We start from the raw sequence: 18324 nt of genomic DNA, 5'->3' as shown, positions 1-18324 counted from the left end.
GTGCAGACCCAGGCCTGGTGGTACCGATCGCGCACAGTGCAGGAGCCCTTTGCTGCTAACACCCCGCGTTAGACCCACGTAGCTCAGCCATGATTCAGTTCAACAACAGAGTTCATCCTACACCTTTCAGACCTGCAAGCCAGGTCTCACTCTTAAGACCCCCATTCCCCTGTGACAGTGGTGCATGTCTCCCTTCCCTCTGTGCTGAGTGAAATGCTCTGGATGTCCAGGCTGATAGAAAACCTCGGCCTGCCAGACGTTTCCACAGCGTGAAGCGGTTCTGCTTCTTGTTTCTCAGTGTAAACACTAGCAGCAGCGAGCGCCTGCCAGCAGCCTGGCCATAATTACTCTGGCATATCTCAGTCTTCTCACTCAGCGTGGTTTTGACTAATGTTGAGCACTCAGGGATTTATCCAGGCACTTACTGTAAAAGGCAGGGAGATTTCGCAGTCCCACCGGCTGCATGGCTCCCCTCTGGTATTGCTGGAAGGTGGCATCAGCTTGGCTTGAATGAGTCTCTTAAAAGGACCTGATGCGCGCTGGCAGATTTGGTCCGTTGAGTGCGGCCATCCAGGTAAGTGGGGCCCCCAAAGCTACCTGTGGTCTGGATGAGCTAGACCTGGAGACCTCAATCCAGCACCTGGTATGACCCCCATGGCCATGCCTGTCATTGTCCTAATGGAGAAGCCACAAATGGACTGGGTCATGGACACCAAACTCCCCTTGTGCATCTGCAGACACAGTATGAAGGCGCTTGGGAAGGGCTGCTTATGTAGGGGAGGCTGGTGTTCCCACCTGGCCTGTTGCCACTGTACAGGAACACAGAGCATTTGAGTCTCCAGACTGTTCAGCTTGGGGCCAGCTGCCAGCACTGGAAGAAATCAATAAATCTCAAGCCCTTTTCCCATTGTTTCACCTCTGCTCCTTGTCATCCCCTCCTCAGAGCTTGAAAACACCTCCATCTCGATCTTGTATGGTACACCGGGTCCTTTGATTCTGACAAAGCCAATACTAAACAGCCTTTATTTGTCTCTCTGCAGGCACAGTGGGAGCATTAATGATGTCAGCAAGGCCCCCAAGACAGCACCGGACAGCTAGCAGGGGAGCGCCACATGCATTGCCTTTGCTCACGTCCTACATAAGCGTTGGCTCTTTCCCAAGCAGAGCGAGGGGTGCACAGCTGCCAGCTCTGCCTTTCCTCTCCAGAGGTGTCTGGGAGCTGAATAATTCAGAGCATTGAGGCTGATGGACTGGCACAAGTCACTTTGCTGCCCACCTGTAACCCCATGAAGGCCTGGCATTGAGCTGGAAGCAGAGCAAGAGGACTGGAAGCTGAAGGAAGCTTTGCTTGAGCCATGCAGGATCCAAGAGCAGCACAACGTGTCACCCCGACCTCTGCTCTCAAGACACTATTAAGACTCAAGTGTGCGGCTGCCAAATTTCATGATTTTATTCCAAGTCTCAGGATTTGTGCTGCTTTTCTTCAAGCCCCCAGCCCTGGAACGATGAGATTGTGTGAGCACCTCGGGCTTTGTGGATAAGCAAATGATAGTTCAGCCCTTGAGGCTTCAGAACAAAATATGAAGGTGTAAAGCAGCCGCATCTGCCGGGCTCAGGAACCAGAAAGCAAAATAAAAGAACCTAAAATCTGGCATTAAGAAGTAAAGCTCCTGAGTCTTTTTGAGGCCTGCTGCATGATTTCTGAGCCCTCCAGACCGGCACTCCTGCAATGATAGACTAGCATCGCTCTCCCCGCTTAGCTTTTCTTCCCTTTCCTTTCAAACGTGGATTGTGACATGCAGCCATGTTGATCAAAAGAGACAGCAGAGGAAAGGGGAAAAAGCTCCGTGACTAAGCACAAAGCCATACGCTCGGGGCCTGTTTGGTAATCCCTGCAGCAGTTCTCTGCAGAAGGAGCATCTCAGCAACAGCAAGCAGGCAGAGGGAAATTGGCTCTGGACTGATGAAGAGGAGCTACTTGCTGTTGCTGAGCAATTGGTCTGGGGCACATGTTTGGAGGTAGATGGGCTACCCGGCATCATAAGGGGAGCAGAGAGCTAGAGAAGTTGTTTGCAGACTGGGCAGTCATTTGCAGTGGGCTGGGCTGTTATATAAGCACCCCGTGTGTGGGAGCAAAGCAGAAGTGAGACGAAAACAAGAGTCTGGGAGAAGACAGCAGAGATGTCTGCTTTAGTCTGGAGGTGCTGCTCCAGCAGCCGTGCTCCTTGGGAGACCCCTGCCGGCCAGAGAGCCGATGAAGTTTTACCCTTAGTACTGCTACCAGGAGAGAAATGGGAGAGGAGGCTGGAGGGGGCATAGAAAAAAACCCTACTTTTTTACATACCAGAAAGGCAAAATACCCATTTCTGTAAGGAAAAGCCCTCCAGCACACAACCGAAATAAAGCGATTAGAACCACTCCTTGAAAGTGTCACCAGCCTCCTGTAGCAGTCAGGGGTTGTGGATGGAGAGAGGGAGTCAGCCGTGTTTGTCTGAACGCAGCCAGAAGACAGGGTAGCCGTGAAACTTTACAGACTCACTAAAAATAAAATGCATACATATACAAAACATATCATTTTGAAGCATTTTGTAAGGAGATAAAGGCTTGCAAACGTGCTTGGCAGACAATAACCCAATGCCAGTAACACATCTGTTCAGATGTCTTAGAGAGAGAGAGAAAGCAGAAGCTTTCATGAACCCAAGTTCATTTCATCAGACATGTGGACATAGCCCTAATGATCCAGGAAACACTGGAGCTATTAGAACCGGTCCTTGAAAGCAACACCAGCCTGCTGTAGCGGGGCTGGACGGTGGATATAGCCCTGACTGTTCAGGAAATACACAAGGCAAGGATTTCTTTTTTTTCGTGATATCTTTTGTTGGAGCGATTGTTAGATGTGAGACAAGCTCTGGGGCACGAAGCGCTCCCCTAAGTCCTGAGGGATTTGAGGAAGGGCATTGTGCGCCTTTTTCTTCTTCTCATGTCCGGTCACCATGTTCAAACTTGGGTCCAGAAGCAGACACACGCCACGATTCGATCTGTAGCCTTCGCGAGGTCCTCGGGGCATGGTTCCCCTATCCGTGGCCAAGCCGTAGGTGTTGTGTAGCCTGAAAGTTTCCACCACGCTCACACACGGTGTTTAGTCGCTGGCGCACCCCCACCGTTACACGGTAATTTTAGCCTTACTGACCCCCGTTCAGAAGCGGTTCAAGCTTCTCCATTGTGGCCAGTCAAGCTCTGCACCTGCCAAGAGAGGTTTGGCATGAAATAGTCGTGGCAATAAATAACGATGATAAACTCAGTCCGCATCAAACTCCGCATCGGCTCCGTCCCATTACAAATCCCCCGAGCATCCCCCAGTTATCCGACGATCTGCAGCCCCGGATGGCTTGGGCTCGGGCAAAAGGCGGAGAAGACACCTCAGGCCGTGAGACGGAAACGAGATGCAAGCGGGCACGGTGGGAGGGTGTCACACGTGGCTGAGGAACAGGCGGTATTGTGACCCCCTGCCCTGGCCAGAAACCAGCTCCGGAGTCGTGACACATTTCCCAGCACTAACTTTCCAGCAGGGGTGGGTTTTAGAGCGGCAGAGTCATTTTTAGTCCTTCTACATGTTTGTCTGCGCTACATTTATTGCGGGATTTATTGAGCAATAAGTGTGACGTCTAACAGGGCGCCTCAGCAGCCACCCAGCGGCGCTAGGGGTCCGAAGGGCTGTGCGCATGCGCTCTAGGCTTCTCAGCTACCGCCCGGCGGCGAGTCCGTTGGAGCTACTGCGCATGCGCCCTAGGGACATTTTCCCTCCCCCCACGCAGTGATGCCACGTGACTTCCGCCTTCGGTCGGAAGGGGCGAGATCATGTGAGGCAGGCGGGGCCTCGCCTTTCCGGGTCACGTGAGGCGGAGGAGGAGGAAGTGGCGGAGCCGGGCGAGTGAGCCCCGTGCTTGAAGATGGCGTCGCTGCTGCAGTCGGAGCGGGTGCTGTACCTGGTGCGCGGTGACAAGGAGCTCCGCGCACCGCTCTCGCAGCTCTACTTCTGCCGCTACTGCAGCGAGCTCCGTTCCCTGGAGTGCGTCTCCCACGAGGTAACCGCCGGCCGCGCCCGCCCGTTGGCTGCGACTCCTGCCCCTCACTGTCTTCCTCCCTCCCCATTGGGTAGCTATTGACTATGGGGCGGAACTAACGTTACTCTGCCATTGGCCAGGAAAGGAGGCGGGCTTGTCACCGCCGCACCCATCTATTGGCTGCGCCGCCTGCCCCTCACCCTCTTTCCTCCTCGCCATTGGGTAGCTGTCACCTAAGGGGCGGGACTGAGACTCCTCTGCTATTGGCTCCAATGCGTGGAGGGGGCGGGTCCGGTTTGGTTTGCTCCATGATTGGCTTGAGTCATTGCCTATTTGTCAGCTGTCGCTATTGATTGGCCCCTGGGCGTCGTGGGGGCGGGCTGAAGGTGTGGAGGGCTGTCTGAGCTGTAGGGAGGTGGCACCAGAACCCCCCCTCCATGCTCAGTCTGTGTGGGAGGACCCCCCCCCACACACAGACGTATGCATATGTACGTACACACACACGTGTGTGTATGTAGTACCACAGGCTTCCATGAACTGAGTCTCACTTCCTCAGAGGCGGTGAAAGGGCGAGAAGAACAGCAGAGTCAGGGTTGAGAAGTGCCTGGGCCCTCCAGGATCCAGATTCAGCCTCCTTCCTCCTAAGACCCAGCTAAATATGGGTTGAGACATGTGGGTGGGCTACCACGTGGTCGGAGACTGCTCTTGACGTTTGCAGACCTGTACTAAGCCCTTCTCGTGCAAACCAAAATACCAAATTGTATTTAAAGCTCATCCAAATAATAGAAATGATGCATCATGCCTGAGATTGTTATGATATCGTTCGGAGAACGTGTTTTTCTTGGAGTTACGCTGTTCATTCGAACAAAGTGACAAGAAAACTGCTCAGTTTGCGTGTCATAAGAATCTAAAATCCTGAGGTTTCGAGATAGGCGTGAGATGGTTGTGCATACGCATAACGTTTTACAGACAGTTATGCGTATGTGTTGACATGTGCTAATTAGGAAAGAGTCTTAAGGAATATGAGCAGAATAACGTTTTAAAGTATTTGGGAAGTAGTTAAGGATTTGCAAGCTGCTTGAAGTGGGGAGATGATAACCTGATGACAGGAAAACATCTGTTCAGATCTTTTAGCATGTGTTCGTAATGGGAAAGGAATTTGCAAATTGGCTGCATTTCTCATTCTGGATTTACTATAGGATGACACGGCACATCATGCACTTGGACGGGAAAGCACAGGACAAAATGTGTACTGGTTAGCTCCAAAATGTACTGTTTTTTTCCTGGATAAATTAATAGGTTAAATTGCTTCTTCAGGCAAAAGACATAAAAGAACTATAATGTAAATGAATTACCAAGGTGGGGAACATTTTCCAGAGTGCATTCATTAGTACTGGCTGGTGGAGCTACAGAGACAAAATAGCTCTAGGCTTGTAATGATTAGATTTGGGGGGAGGGAGGGGGGGACATGGTCTGATAGTTTCAACGGCAAGACTACTTGCTGGAGTCTTAATTAGTCACGCTCAGAGATGGCTGTCATTTTCAGCTCCTGGTAGTCTGCAGATGGGTGGGACCCAATGAGCTGTGCTCTGTTTGCAAGGCACTGAGCCTTGACCCTTTCTGACAAAACCTTTTGACTTGAGGTACTAAGCAATTACCTGTTAAGCCAGGCTAAAAGTTTAAACATCAGAAGTTGGCTTCCATCTTCACTAGTTCCCTGTTGTTTTCTTGCACAAAGCATTGTTCAGTCACGCAGCAAAGAATTCCAGCTGCTGCTGACACACCGTCTAGATAAGTGAGCACTTTATAAGGGATGACACGACTTCTGTTTGCCAGGTGGACTCTCACTATTGTCCCAGTTGCCTGGAAAACATGCCATCTGCTGAAGCCAAGCTGAAGAAGAATAGGTAAGGTGGCCTTTTTCTGTATTGCAGCTTCTCCTTTAAAGTCTGTCTTTTAAAGCCCGTTACTTGGATTCTTAATGCTGGAGAAAGGATTGCTCCTTCAATCATTTCTGTTCTTGTGTCACCCTGTTGCTATAATGTCTGAGGTTCTAAGAACCAAGCGCCAGGACCCAGACTTCAGGGTTTCCCTTTGCTTTGATAGGTGCGCCAACTGTTTTGACTGCCCATGCTGCATGCACACTCTCTCCACCCGGGCAACAAGCATCCCTGCTCCGCTTCCGGATGACCCGGCCAAGACTACAATGAAGAAAGCCTACTACTTGGCCTGTGGGTTTTGCCGCTGGACTTCCAGAGATGTGGGCATGGCGGATAAATCTGTTGGTAAGTGTCTTGGGACGAAAGGCAGAACACTGAGTAAAGGAGGCTGGAGGATAATATTAATAATATTTGTTAGGATATATTAGGTAATAGAAATTCCTCCCAGCCCCATTAGTAAAAGTTGACCACAGACCATGAGTCAGAAACCGCATTTTTCTGGTAAGAAATGATCATGCCACTTAAGAGGTCTGCATTGAGCTCTGGATTTTTTTTATTACTCAGGTGTCTTTGTGCTTTGCTTTAAATAATTAAGCAACTGTATGCAAGTGCTTTAATATTGTATGCTTAGAGTAATACAGTGTAGTTGGGCTTGAATGAAGCAAGATCATTTCACGATTCTTCAGTGCGCTTGTGTATGCAGGCTGTGACAGCCAAACATAGGTCTATTTTTAACTTCTATGTAAAGCTTTATGAAGAGCACTTGTTTCCATTTAGATTTCTTCATTGGGCACTGAGTGGAGATGTCAATTGTTTTGTGTTCCTTCATCTTTAAGAACGCCAGGAATGCCAAAGGATTTAGTTTCTGAAATATGTTTGCTCTAAAAACACAAAGACCAGCAGCTGGGTTTATTGCTGCAGAGAATAATGATTATAGGTGAATGACTATTACAAATAGACCATCGTATTTTCAAACAGTATAAACACTGATTAGTTATTTTTCCAGGAGGCTTGGTTTGAGTAGTGTCGCATGCAACTCGGCTAGATGTGAAGCTCTAGGATCTTTCCAGTATTTCAACTTAGTACATCATACTATCTTTAATATTCTTGGTAGCAGTCCTATGGTTTCTTATTTTAATCTTTGGCAAAGAAAGCACCTGGTTGACTTTCAGGACTATTTTTCTGAGCCATTTTTGTTGGTTGATTTACATGGAATATAAAATCAAACTTCTGAGGACTTTGGTATTTTTTTAATCTTACAGCCAGTGGCGGTTGGCAGGAGCCAGAAAATCCACATACTCAGAGGGTAAGTATGGGGGGAAGGGAGAACACTTGCATTTAATTGGGAGGTGGGTACTCTTGAAGGGTTTGGCTTGCTTAGATCAGTGCATTTCTGTGTCTTGGGAAACCAGCTCCAGTCACATGCACTGATAAGATCAGTGCCTTGGCTGTATTCAGCAGATCCTGTGTCCAATCCTGGCACAGGTGTGACATGTTGTATAGAACTTCTCTTATCTTGAAGAGTTGCCATACAGACAGCCACAATACCACACCAGCTGACAAGTTCCACGTGTCGTAAAATCATAGAAAATGAGGGTTGGAAGGGACCTCAGGAGGTCACATCTAGTCCAACCCCCTGCTCAAAGCAGGACCAGCCCCAGCTACATCATCCCAGCCAAGACCTTGTTGAGCCAGGCCTAAAAAACCTCCAAGGATGGAGAGACTGCCACTTCTCTGGGTACCCCATTCGAGAGCTTTACTACCCTCCTAATGAGAGAACTTTTCCAATCTAAACTTCCTTTGCTGCAACTTGAGACCATTGCTCCTTGTTCTGTCATCTGCCACCGCTGAGAACATGGGTGCCAAGGGAAACATGAAGGGCAAGCTATTGCCCTTATGGAAAAAAACCACGAGTCTCCAATGACAGTGCAAATTTAACTGTGCTTTTGTGGGCTGCTTCTACAAGTCCTGCCTGCAAAAACAACTCCAAAGAATTGAATCTGCCTTGGAAGAATGAAAGGCTGTATCAACTTTGGCAGACTGCATTTTAATTAATGGGCGGGCTGTTAAACAAACACTTTCTTTATGTGAACAAAGATTGTTTTCTGGTCATTCCCTTTTCTAGGTCACAGGCTCTCCTTACCCTCCAGAAAATAGATGCTAATAATGAAATGCATATCCACAGGGCTCTGCATTAAACCTGGTTGGTCCTTGAAAGAGTGTGTCAGTTGTACCTCTACTCTAAATTGCTCTTTAATGGCTGGGCAACCTGGAAAGCAGTGTGTGCCCCACTCAGTGGCCTGAACAAAATGTCTCAAAGCCTTCAGGGGCTGGGAGGGGGAAGTTGGGGGTTGTGGGGGTTTTTTGCGATGGGATTGGTCTGTGAAAAGAGATGCCTCGGGGGTATCAGCCTGTTTTCTATTGCTTGGTTAGAGTGAGAGACCTCTGTGCTTCTCCATTGTGCTTCTTTCAAAGAGAGGGCCAGTAATAGTAGTGAAAGGAAACATTTTGCAGGAAGGCAGACCCCACTGGCAGAGAGATGCTGTGGGCCTGTCAGTAGCTTTTTTTTTTTTAAAGAGAATATCTGTTCCTCATCTTTTCCTCCCCTTCAGATTAACAAACTGGTTGAGTATTACCAGCAGCTGGCTCAGAAAGAGAAGATTGAGCGTGACCGCAAGAAGCTGGTGCGACGCCGAAACTATATGCCGCTGGCCTTTTCGGTGAGCTGGGACAGTGGTGCCCTCAATATAGAAAGGACGGGGCCACTGCAGCAGCTTTTGCAGCATGCCCTGGTTTGGAAGATTTGGTGGCCTGTGGTATCATCAGTTCCCAGCCCCAGCATTTAATAATCTCTAGTTTATAAGACTTCCTGACAAGGGAATTGTCCTGCCCAGCACTGAAATGCAGCCACTTCTGGTGTGGGGACATTGTATTCACCATGCACCTTTGCAACATGCCAGTGTTCAGGGATAGAAAGAATCTCCATGCCTTCAAACTCTAAAGGTGGTGGCATGGAAAGTTAGGCAGAACAAGTACCTGAGGAAGAATTGGCAGGATACCAAAGCTTCTATCGATGATTCCCTGCTGTCAGTCAGGAGTGCTTGCTAACTGTCCTTCTAAATCAGGGTTTGTGCAATATGGCTACCTGCTGAAAGTCTTCACTGAAGTTGAGCTTACAGCTTTATCACAACCTGAAAGAAGCATTTGTTGTCCTGGCCACTGAGAAGCTTGCTTCATTTAGCAGGATAACTCTGCACACACTCGCTACTTTTTGGTTAAATATGCATAACCAGCCTGCTCTATGCACTTGCTCTTGTCTTATGGCTGCATTTTTTTTTTGTCTCCGTTGCCACCTGCTGCTATTTTGGGGGCTCCACAGCAACATACTATACATGTAGTGGTAAGTCTCTTCACAGTTTCTGCTAGTGTTAAAGCCCTTGTTAAAGACGCTGAAACCACTCCCATGCCAGTAGCCTGCCCCCTTCCTTGCCAAGGAGCTTGGATCTGGATAGACCTATAGTTCAACCCCTCTGATAGTGACACTGTTTTGAAACTCCTTAACAAGTTGGTATTTTAATAAGCAGCTCATTGCTGTGATCATTGGGCACATGACATTTGCTGGAAAAAATAGAACTTCATAAAGCAAGGCAGTTCCCACGTAGGCCAACGCTGCTGTCCAAGAGGGATATCAGCAATATTTATCTCCTGACTAAGCCCAGCCTGTTAGGTGGGATAACCTCATATTTTAGCTCCAAGTCAAATACAGTAGTGTCTAATAGGATCTGACATTTGCCATTTCCTTTTGAAGCTCTGAAAGCTAGTTCTTCAGTCAGATAACTCTGGCCATCACCTTTTTAGCCCCCTGCCTCCAATTCAGATCCGTCAAGTCACTGATCACGTCGGCTGTTCTTCAGCTGAGGTGGTGTCAAGAAAGATGAGTAGACTTCAGCAGCCAAGTCCCATATCAGCTAGGGTCTCAAGCTGAGTTCCACTGTCTCCATCTGCTTTGAACAGCAACACAAAGCGTGTTAGTTTGGGATGTGCAACTGTTGTCCCATGTCCTTAGGTAGTTGGCCCATTATTTAGTAAGCGACTTGTGAAGTGATGCCAGACTGAGCACATTGTAGCATAGAATATAAAGTAAAATACAGTACTATAAAATATAAAGGTCCAGACAACAATACAGGTTGCATATACCAGCGGACCATTTTGTGTGCTGAATGGTAACCCTCTCTTTAGCTTGGTATTTACATAAAGAATTGTAGCTTTCCAGGTCTTGGACAATCTGTTTTGCCCCTCTGTTTTACTTTTTTACTAATAAGATGATCAAGACCATCTGCCAGCGATTGAGTAGAGACCCTTTTTCAGTTTGCTTTCCTTTGCTTGGCTCCCTGTGCTTGCCATGCTCAGCGGGACAAGCTTCCTATAGGCCTCTGTCCTGACAAAATAGAGCTGGATTTGCTGATACCATTTTTCTCCTTGCAGGACAAATATGGCCTTGGAACCAGACTCCAGCGTCAGAGGTCTGGAGCGCCCATCAGTGCTCTCGCTGGACTCTCGTGAGTTTTCAAAGCGTGGCCCATTTTCAGTAGGGGAGTATAAAGTGGTAGCTATGAAAATGGAAGGGCACATTCAGAAAGATGGAAAATTGTCACCCAATATCACAGAGAGGGTGTCATCTCTGGAGAGATGAAGAGAGCTGCAATGCATTCCTTGCTATGAACAGATGGAGTAAGGATCTCCATGCTGCTGTTCATTATTTAACCTACCCTCCTACAGCTCCATATTAGAGAGATCTCTGCACTGAGTTTAATGTAAGGTGGTTACTCTGTAAAATAGAGTTTGGTAAGTTGGACTTTCAGCATTTTTTTTTTTTTTATTTTGTGGGTATAATCAGATGCTTAACACTTCAGTTTTTCTTAGTCAGATTACTGTATATGTACTGTATTTAATAACTCCAACTTGTCTTCACGCTTGTTTCAGCCTCAAGGAAGGAGAGGACCAGAAGGAGATAAAGATTGAGCCAGCTGATGCTGTAGAAGAAGTGGAACCCCTACCTGAGGATTACTACACAAGACCTATAAATCTAACAGAGGGTAATGGCATAGGACTCTGGCTTGTTTCATGTGCTGTGCTCACCCAATTCCTTGTTAAAAAAACAAGCTTTAACAGAGATTAAACTTCCAATTAAGTAGACAAAAACTGGAACCACAATCTCCCAACTCACAGGTGTTTAGTGTTTTCTTAAATCCTTCCTGACTAGGTGTCGCCATTGGCTTAGTTTGCATAGCACCTATTTGGTGCTATGGTGCACCTAATATTTGGTGTGGGAAGAAAGCTGATATCCTTGTTTCAGAAATAAGAAGAAGCAGGAGAAATAGCTGGCTCTTATAAAAGGATTTGTTAATCAAGCTAGTGAGTGAGAGCTATTTGTGACCTCGTTCCAAACAACCTGTTTATATCCTCGGTGCATTTAGGTGGTCATTTGCTACTCAAGGTACACTTTGTAAACTGGTTGAGAAAATGTGGGAGAAAACAGCATAAACTATAAAGACCCAGACAACGCATGGATTGGGTATGCTGCTGGACCACATTGTGTTGAATGATGACCTTCTGTCCTTTCAGATCTACAACACCCACCAATGTTAGTCCATGAAAGCTGATGTTTGGGGAATTTACTGTTTTACTAATCTGGGGAATGGGTTTCAGCCGTGCTCCTTAGATAAAAGGTCACGTCTCCTGCCTTGTGCAGCGTTCCACATCTGGGATAACAGTGGACCTATGGAAATTATTTTTGCCCTGAGAAAGTGAATTGATTTCCATGGCAGTGATCAAGTGCTTCCCCTTGTTTAGACTGAATTGATTTTGGAACGGCTTTAGATGTCTGACGTCCATCTTGGGTTTTGGGGAGTTATTTTTTTGCTTGTTGTTGAGGTCACATTGTTGCAAACAAGATTTGGGCTGTGCTCATATTGTGCATAGTTTTATAGCCTTGTGCACTTGGGAAACCCTGAGTTTTGTGGGGAGGGGACAGTTATTGGGTTCTCTGAACATTGCAGCAGTGACTGCAGTTTTGGCTTTTATTCCCCGCCGTTGCACAGTGACGACACTGCACCAGCGTCTGCTGCAGCCTGACTTCCAGCCGATCTGCGCTTCCCAGCTCTACCCACGCCACAAGCATCTCCTCATCAAACGCTCGCTGCGCTGTCGGGTGAGTAATCAACTGCACAAGAGCAGCTTTATAAAGCTGTATGTCTAACAGTAATTTTGAAGGGGAGAGGGTATGTAAGAATCAGATTTATAAGGACACTTGAGAACCAAACTCCCACTGAAATCAGCATGTGCATAAATCCCTTAAAAAAAAAAAAAAAAAAAAATATATATATATATATATATATATATATATATATATATATATATATATATATAAAACCCTCAGTTAGGCTTTCAGGTTTGCTGTGGTAGCACCAGGACTTGAAATTTTGTGCATCTAGTGTCTAGATTCACTTCAAGACTGTGTCTATGCTATGGCTATGAAGTTAGTATACTGAATGCCCAGCCTAGGATGTTTGCAGCTCTGACTCTTTGGGGGTGGCAGTACACTATGCTTGTTCTGGTGATTTAATACGTCTTTTCCTCTTTGGTTAGAAATGTGAACATAATTTGAGCAAACCAGAGTTCAACCCAACCTCCATCAAATTCAAAATACAGCTGGTTGCTGTGTAAGTATGCTGGGAATGATCAGAAGAGTCTCTCAGTATGAGTAACTTAGTTAAAACACTGCCTTTTCATGTTTTCTGACTCTCTTGTTCTCTAAACGTTAGAAATACTAGTGAGCATAAAAAATAACTTAGTTACTAACATGGGCTGCTCACGTGTAGAAGCTCATGTACGACTTTTCTGAAGAACCTTTTAGCTAGTAGACTAATGAACAGGAAAAATCTTCTAGCTAGTAGACTATTGAATGCAAAAATGAAGCAGGTTTACAGGCACCAGCTATGCCAAACCAATAGGGTTTTCAAATGCACATCCAGATACGTGGTGACCTGATATGTATAAATTGGCACTATAGAAGCAAGTACTAGTGTCGTAATGCAAACGGGGTTCAAGTATAATATGTTGCTTCCAGGGGTAATTACTGTGTACCTGTGTTTTAAGTTACCTGGAGGGTAGGCATTATGAGGTCAGTGCTGTGCAACATCTCAAGGAGCCCTTTCAGCAATGTGCTGTATAGCAGTGGGTCATTGTGCGTAGTTCCCTTTTAAAATTTGCTAGAGCAACATTCATTCTTTAATATTCCACTCTTCGTTTTAGCTTAACAAAAAAAACATTGCTTATGAAAGATGTGAACAGTCTGAAAAAAAATTTGCAGCCATTATCATTAGGTTGGGGTAGCTCCAGTGCCTTGTTATCTGTAACTGAAGTGTGGAATGAGTAAGGTAGATGGTATTTTTTACTCCTAATTGCAGCTGTAAAGAGCAAAGTAGTGGTGATTAGCGGGTGAGGTGGAGTTTGTCACTTGCTTTGTTTTCATTTGTAGCAACTACATCCCTGAGGTGAGGATCATGTCTATACCCAACCTGCGCTACATGAAGGTCAGTCCTTCTCTTTTCCAATACAACTTGGGGAGGGAAGGAGAGGTGAAATGTGGATCTGAGATGTCTTTCAATATTTTTATGGGTAAAATAAAGAATGAGGCTTGTGATGGCATTAGCTTTCTTACCATACCTGGAGTAGCTCTAACAGCAGTGGCCACAGTTCAGAGAAGATCTTGCCATCCCTTATGCCAAGAGTTAGTGTTTTTCTTGGTGTGAGGGGAGTTGGAGATGGCAGTCTTTCCACTGTGAGCAAGTGGATGACTTCATCACACTGAACTCCACAGGCAGATCAGTCAGGAATAAACAGTGTAGTTGTTAGGAACTGGAGTAGGTTCCTAATGCACACTTCAGTCCTGTACAGTAACTAACCCTTGAGGTGAAGTAAATTTCCAGTAGTGGCATTTCCTCTACCATGAGGAGGATGGACAGTAGCAGTCATTAAAGCATTTTGATAGCTCTTGATCAAGCTGATGACCCACTCTTGAGGATATTTCGTGGTCTGAGTTGAGCTCTACTAAAGCTGAGGGTTAAGGGTTTAAAAAAAAAATTTCCCCAGAGTAACAAGTTCCTAACTCTGTATGCTTCCATGTATATCTAACCAGGAGAGTCAAGTTCTTCTGACTCTGACCAACCCAGTGGAAAACATTATCCATGTCACTCTCATGGAGTGTGAGGAGAGAGACCCTGATGACATCAATAGCACTGCGAAGGTATTGTGTCCTCTTGCCTCACAAGCTGATAACTTGTCCCTTGTCCAAAATGTTGTTCTTTCATATATGCTGGGCTGGACAATGCCCAACTCTTCCTGCAACAGAGGGGCTCATTTACATCAGCCTCTGTAGCAGCCATTTCACATTTCTTCTGGGTCTTAAACCTAATGCATTAACGTTACGATCATAAAATCTGAGAACTTTTTGTAAAACACCTCGAAGAGCTTTGTAGCTCAAGGTGACTTCCTAATCCAGGGGAGAAGTGTAATAGCGATCCTCTGCATGAGCGAGGAGGAAATGTAAGGAATGGAAGAACACCACAGGACTCTTTCCTCGTCCCACTGCGGTATCCGCTGAACAGATGCTTCCTTGTGAAGTCTAGTGTACACTGGCCCATGATCCATGAGCAGGAGGCAGTACTGAAACCCACCCTTTTGCCATGCTCTTTTGCAGGTAGCAGTTCCTCCCAAGGAGCTAATTCTAGCTGGGAAAGATGCTGCAGCAGAGTATGATGAGCTAGCAGAACCTCAAGATTTCCAGGATGACCCTGAGTGAGTGTTCAGTTTTTCTTGCTCAGAGATCAGGTCCCAAACATACTTGGTACTTCATGCTTTCCTGTCACGTTGGCTTCCACCAAGCTGGAGTGGTGCAGAGCTTTGGTTTCTTGTTTGTACTGGGGGCCCTTCTAGAAACTGTTGTTTCTCTGTGGGTTGCTTAGTGCCAGGACAGCTGTTGGAGGGGGCTTCTGTTACCATGTGTAATCAACAGAACTGCGCTGGCTTTTCCTGCAAAGTTTACAGCCTGTAGTAATGGTATAATTATGCAGAGTGATAAAAATAACCCAAAAGTTGGTGTGGTGCCACTAAGAGTGGATGATGACACTGTCCCTTACCTTGCAGCGTCATTGCCTTCAGAAAAGCCAACAAGGTGGGAGTTTTCATCAAGGTCACTCCACAGAAGGAGGAGGGCGAAGTGACCGTGAGCTTTAAGATGAAGCACGAGTTCAAAAACCTCGCTGCTCCCATCCGGCCCAGTGAAGAGGGCGATCAGAGCTCAGAAGTCATCTGGCTCACCCATCACGTAGAGCTCAGCCTTGGCCCCATGCTCCCATAAGAGGTGCCTGACAGCTGGGTCTCAAAAGCTGGCCACTGGACAGACGGTCACAGTGAGAGAATACCCTGGGGAATGCTCTGAAGCCTCCTTTGCCACGTGAATACGCACTACAAATTCAAGCCAAGAGAGGAGGAGGCTGCATGGCTGAGGGGGAAGGAAGCCACTTTCAGCCAATGCATTCTTCTCTCTTTCCCTCGCCGTGATGCCCACTATGCGAATCCGTGGTATCGCCACACCAACACACGCTTGTTTGACTTGCAGCACTAAGCTGAGAACAGAGAAAGCCTCTAGATCTGCACTGTACTTGGCCAAAGTCACGTTAGCTTTACCAACAGGAAAAAAAACCTGCTCTGGCTTTCCTATTCTCCATGCCAGGCCCACCAAACTAGTCTTAAATGCACAACAAAGCTAATCCTCCTTTCTATAGCAGAGCGTGCAGTCCTTTAGCAAACATTCTAGGGCTCTTCTCAAACAGCAACTCCCTGTGGCATCAGCATGATAGTAGTTTGTTTTCCTGGTAGATCTCGTTGGCTTAATAAATTTCCCTGAGCCCTGGGCACTTGGGTATAACTATATGAAAAAAATGACATGTCCTATGTAGTTTACAGGAGGACAAAGCAAGGGATCTTTGGTATTTAAAGAAGCATTTGCCTCTTAGCTTAAAGAATAGTCCTCTGTAGCTCTTGTGGGCTTGAGTTATACTTAGTGCCATTTGAAGCCTTTTCTATTGGAAAATGTGTGGTAAAGCATGATACTTCAGGAGCTGAGAGGGTCATTGGAATGAAGCTGCTGCTGCTGCTGCTACAGTTATTGAAGCAAAGGCACGACTGAAGGACTGAGTGGCTGTCTTCACACTCAAGGGTTCTTTTAATGAGGGAGTCAACCAAAGAATAAGAAGTTCTGATGGTTAAGTTTATAGTTTCAAAGTACGTAGGACCTCCTTGAGGTGAGTTAGAAGTGGGCACAGTGGCAGAGGAAAAGTGAGCTTGAGCAGAACACATTAGGAGAAAAGGTTAGTCAAGCACTTCAGAAGTGAAAACATTTCAAGATAATGCATCTGCTTCTGTAAAGTATCATCTGGCCATGAATTTCAGTTGAAAACAATTACAAATGGCATTGTGTCCTTGACCCTGGATGTAACATGCCACCAATACCAGTAGCTAGTATTACAGTGTAGGCAACTCGGGACTCCACTTCCTACAGAGACTTCAGTTGCTTTTTCACTTGCAAGTGGCAACCTGCTAAATATCTCTTCGAGAAACAAATGCAGGTGTACAAAATACTTTGTTCTTGGTGCTCTGCCGTGAAACCTGGTGATATTGTGAAGGGTCTGAAGGCCACTTATTTAGTTACATGCTGTGTGAGGACAATATTGTTATGACTCTACTGTTTAGTATAAGGTGTATCACATCTGTATGGGGGGAATGTATATTTATATCTTAGTGAAATCATAATGTAATATTTTAGGGCATCTTGGGGTGCAGCTGCAAAGTTCTTTTTGGTTAAACAGGAACTGCAACCTTTGTGAGTCCACAGGGCGTGTGATTGAACTGAATATGGTTTGACAGCCTCTGGAAAGGGAGAGCGCCTTATTTGCTAGTCTGTCTGGTGGGTCTCAGAGCAGAAACTTCATGTTTACAAGTTTGCATAGTTAATACACCGATGTACAGCATGAGATTACAAAGCGTAGCCGAGTATTTATTCTTCAGTGTATGGTGTTAGTGTCTGCGGCTGTCTTACCTTACTAGATAACAAAACACTTCAAAGCTTTGGTCATGGGTTCTTTTAGAGACCAAAATAACTAACAAACTAGCAACACAAACTATTAAAAAAAAAAATCAATCTTACCCAAACTATATTTTTGACTGAGTGAGATTTTCATGCTGCAGTCAGGAAAGGCAACTCTACTTTTAACTAAAGAACTTGGAATGCTGCTGTTGGGGATTACAGCACATGAGAGGTTCTGCAACTCTTAATTAAAACTACTTTTAATGTGAGAGAAGATGTAACTTGGTTCTCACTTGCTAGTTTGAAAATGTAGGGCACATGGGCTTTGAACAGTTTAATTAATCCAGTGAATCTTTCTTTATTTTGATCAGCTTATAGCAAATAGGAGTAACTTTAGCTGTTTTCCGTGCATTTTGTGCAGAAACATCTCATTTGTTCCCACAGGGAGCAGTGGAAGCACTCTGCCTTTATTGATGTTGACTCCACTAAGGACAGATTACTGTGTTGCCTTATTGCTTAACTTCATGTAGTGAATTTGAAATAAATAAAGCGGACAATGTTGGCTCTAGTTTTGTTACCTTTATTCAAGAACAGTATTAAAGAGCAATGTAACCATCCTTCCTCCTCGGAGGACACTAGGGAAACTCACACTTGCTGCTCCATTTCTTAATGATACGGGCTAAATTCAGCTCGGCTCGCTTGACATTTTTTACAGCTAAACTTTGGCAAAAAGTTTCTTCTGCTTCCTGCTTGGACACAGCTGGTACTGTCCACTGGATGATGCTGTGCCCCACCACTTCTGGAGGAGAAACATTTGTCAGATGATGCAACTAATCCCATAGAAATGAGGCATCGCCCTAAGAAATCGTTGCCTCCTCAGCAATTGGCAGCGCTGTACCAAATACGCGTGAAGCCTTTCATTTTTATAATCTTAGGTCTCAACCTCAGGGCACCCCCTAAAACTCTTATGCCTGAAGGGTGCTTGTGCCCAAAATCTTACAAACAAAGACACATTTATTTGCAAAAATCTAGCTGGTCTAATAAAAGAGATCACCTCTACCATGAGATGCAAAGTGAGTGGCAGCCAAAAATGAATTTAATGTATGAAATCAAAATTGACCTGTAACAGAATTAATTAACAGCAACTTATTTAAAGAGACAATGTTTCTTT

At 45.8% G+C, this 18324-nt stretch overlaps 1 protein-coding gene across 2 annotated transcripts; it reads left to right on the top strand.

Moving 5' to 3' along the window:
- The first annotated feature begins 3868 nt into the window (after window positions 1-3868).
- Window positions 3869-17721, top strand: DCTN4 (dynactin subunit 4). 2 transcript variants are annotated; one of them, XM_006260568.4, is made up of 14 exons: window positions 3869-4085; window positions 5901-5971; window positions 6171-6349; window positions 7267-7310; window positions 8617-8724; window positions 9384-9404; window positions 10490-10563; window positions 10988-11100; window positions 12106-12215; window positions 12653-12726; window positions 13545-13599; window positions 14205-14312; window positions 14766-14863; window positions 15212-17721. In XM_006260568.4, the coding sequence occupies exons 1-14, from the start codon at window positions 3951-3953 to the stop codon at window positions 15423-15425; spliced, it is 1404 nt and encodes a 467-aa protein (XP_006260630.1). In that variant the 5' UTR covers window positions 3869-3950; the 3' UTR covers window positions 15426-17721. The 2 variants fall into 2 exon arrangements, with proteins under 2 accessions (XP_006260630.1, XP_006260631.1); XM_006260569.4 differs by lacking the exon at window positions 9384-9404 and having other exon boundaries at window positions 3871-4085.
- The last annotated feature ends 603 nt before the right edge of the window (window positions 17722-18324 follow it).

The sequence above is a fragment of the Alligator mississippiensis genome, chromosome 9 (genome assembly GCF_030867095.1).
Source record: "Alligator mississippiensis isolate rAllMis1 chromosome 9, rAllMis1, whole genome shotgun sequence".
In the NCBI taxonomy this organism is placed as follows: domain Eukaryota; kingdom Metazoa; phylum Chordata; order Crocodylia; family Alligatoridae; genus Alligator; species Alligator mississippiensis.
The sequence above is the reverse complement of the archived record's forward strand: the minus strand, read 5'-3'. Positions and strand labels throughout refer to the sequence as shown.

Bases quoted from the DNA above. Each gene is read 5' to 3' on its own strand.
- DCTN4 (XM_006260568.4), top strand. From the start codon at position 3,951: ATGGCGTCGCTGCTGCAGTCGGAGCGGGTGCTGTACCTGGTGCGCGGT. The intron at 4,086-5,900 runs GTAACCGCCGGC...TCTGTTTGCCAG, and splicing joins TGGAGTGCGTCTCCCACGAG to GTGGACTCTCACTATTGTCC. The intron at 12,727-13,544 runs GTAAGTATGCTG...TTTCATTTGTAG, and splicing joins AAAATACAGCTGGTTGCTGT to CAACTACATCCCTGAGGTGA.